The 2533-nt window shown below is 64.7% G+C and overlaps 1 protein-coding gene across 1 annotated transcript in view; it reads right to left on the bottom strand.

The window, feature by feature from the left end:
• MNEG_15254 (hypothetical protein) overlaps window positions 1–2425 on the bottom strand; it is a gene marked incomplete at both ends in the record, with an annotated part of 3750 nt that extends 1325 nt beyond the window's left edge. The window contains 6 exons of the mRNA XM_014036275.1: window positions 247–313; window positions 651–761; window positions 1141–1182; window positions 1544–1597; window positions 1995–2128; window positions 2392–2425. Of these exons, the coding sequence (XP_013891729.1) occupies window positions 247–313; window positions 651–761; window positions 1141–1182; window positions 1544–1597; window positions 1995–2128; window positions 2392–2425 (442 nt within the window). The remainder of the gene's footprint in view (window positions 1–246; window positions 314–650; window positions 762–1140; window positions 1183–1543; window positions 1598–1994; window positions 2129–2391) is intronic.
• Window positions 2426–2533: the final 108 nt, after the last annotated feature.

Raw genomic sequence — 2533 nt, 5'->3', positions numbered from 1 at the left:
GTATGATACAGAGCTGGCTTGCTGAGGATGCGCTCCAGAGGTGGTCAAGGGGGGGGGGGGGGGTTGTGGGCGCGGTGGCTACTGCGGCCGTCTGCTTCAGGCATGTGGGGGCTGCGGGCGGCGGGGTTTTGGGTGGCTCATGAAGGGGTTGCAGGGTCTCGTGAGGGTTTAGGGTTTAAGGTTTAGGGTTTTTGGAGGGGGGGAAGGTCTGCTGACATCATTCCGCCCCAGGCCCCCCCCCCACACCTGCGAGGCTGGCGGACCAGCCCTCCAGCCAGGCCGCCAGCACCAGCAGCAGCTCCAACACCTCAGGCTGTGAGTGTGATTGTGCGTATCGTGTGTGATTGTTATCGTGTGTGTGTGTGTGTGCGCTTGCATGTGTATGATTGTGATTGTGGATGTATGTGTGTGTGTGTGTGTGTGTACAACCCCTGATGCGAGCAGCTGCACGTGCACAAGTTGATGGGGGCAGGGACGTGTACAAGAGTGGATGTCCCATCGCTGGGCCGCCGACAGTCGGCCCCTCCAGCCGCGCCCCTGGCCCGCTCTGGCCTCTACTACTATTCCCACAACGTCAACACCGTGGCGCGGCCGCGGTGCCCTCCCCACAGGCGCCACCCATCCCCCCCTCCGCCCCTCAAAACGCATACCTTCATTGCCGGGTGCTCCGCCGCCGCGCGCTCCACGAACCACACCGCAGCCTCCACCGCAAGAACGTAGTTCAGCGGCGTCAGCGCCTCGCGCACCACCCAAGACAGCGCCTGCGGGGGCCGACGGAGAGGGGGGGGGGGTGCATGACGGGACTGGCGCGCGTCGTGGGTGCGAGCCGGGGGCCGATCTCCCCAAGCGCGACTCGGCGCCGCGCCACGCCGGGCGCAGTCTCGAGCATCTTCAGGCGATGAAAGACAAGCACCCGCCATCAGGCCCCCCGTTTACAAGCACACGCACAGGCCAAACACGCACCCCATACACGCCCCCCCCTCTCACACACAAACATGCAAGTCTCCTTTGCACCACCCCGCCCAAACCCCATCCCCAGGTGTGTGCCCCCGACACCCCCCCTGCCCCCCCGTGTCTTGCCTCCAGGCTAATGGGGAATGCCTCCCTCTTGACTGACGTCATTTTGGTGAGGTTGCAGACACTGGCCCACGCCCACTGGGCCTTGATGTGGGGGGACGCCGCCTGGGGGGAGAGTGCCGGGGGTTTGGGGGAGAGAGCGTGTCTGATCTGTGGTTGGTGTGCGACTGTGTGTAGCAATGTGTGTGTCTGTGTGTCTGTGTGTCTTTGAATGGTTGTGTGTGTATGGATGTGTGTGTGTGTGTGTTTGTGTGTGTGTCTGTGTGGGCGTGTGTGTGTGTGCGTGTGTGCAGCCAGAGCTGGCTAGCAGCCAAGGCACTCCCCTGATATCACCAGGTGAGCTGCCAATTGCAACAGAGCCCAGGAACAATGCAATTTACTGTGACCGAGGCGACCAAACGGGCCCTAGTGGCTTGGTTGGCCCGACTTCAACATCGGAAAGTAGGGCAGCAGGCGAGGCCCCCACCTGCACCAGCGCCAGCATCTCGGCCGCAATGGCCTCCGCATTGTCCCATGCCACCTGGCATGGAGGAAGAGTGCACAGGCATGTTTGTGCATGTGTTTATGTGCGCTCATGTGTGTGTATGCGTGTGTGCGTGAGAGCGCGCGTGAGTGTGCAAGTGAGTAACAGTGTGTGAAAACGATACAGGGGCGCATGTCAGGGTGGGCAGGCTGTCACAAGAAGAAGGCGGCCCCGCCGCAAGCCTCCGAGCCACCCCTGGTTGTGGCGGCGCGGTCCATCCGCCACACGCCCGAGCCCCGCAGGCAACAACGCGCGCCGCCGCAGCGTGCGCTGCACAAAGCATGAGCGAGCCCCAACGACCCGGGCCGGCCCGCCCGCCCGGCCGTTCGGCCCGCGTGGCCGGCATCGCCTGGCGTGTGTGCACATCCCTCATCAGCCGGCCCCTCCCCCTCACCTCTGGTGCGAGTCCTGGCACGAGCTGCAGCCCCCTGAGCAGCGGCTCGGCCGCGTCCGGCTTGTAGGGCAGCAGCCGCTGGCACAGCCGCAGCACGCCCGTCGCGGCCGCGGCCACCACCGCGCCGTCCACCTCTGGCGCGGGCAGGTGGGCAGGCGACGGGGGACCGAGAGCAGGCGTGTGTGTGTGTATGCGTGTGTGTGTGTGTGTGTGTATGTGTGTGTGTGTGCATGGGCATCAACCGATTAAGGACGTGTGGCTGGCAGTCTCCCAGGTGCAGTCGGGAATCAAGGCAGCGATTGCAGGCGTCGGCGAAAAAATTTGAATCGGCGGCGGCCGGGCGCGTGCCGCGACGCGGCGCTCGCGTGTCAGAACCTGCACGTGTCGCCCCCCTCACGTTTTCCGCGTATGATGGCTGCCAGGTGGTCCATCACCGGCGGCCACAGCTGCTGGATCCTGTCGCGGTTGCGCAGCAGGACCACCTGGTGACGTCATCGGTCGTCATGCAAGGGGGGGGGTATGAGTGGGGGGAAGGGGGA

The sequence above is a fragment of the Monoraphidium neglectum genome (assembly GCF_000611645.1).
Source record: "Monoraphidium neglectum strain SAG 48.87 unplaced genomic scaffold scaffold05165, whole genome shotgun sequence".
Lineage (NCBI taxonomy): Eukaryota > Viridiplantae > Chlorophyta > Chlorophyceae > Sphaeropleales > Selenastraceae > Monoraphidium > Monoraphidium neglectum.
Note: the sequence above shows the minus strand (reverse complement) of the source record. Positions and strands in the feature narration are given on the sequence as shown.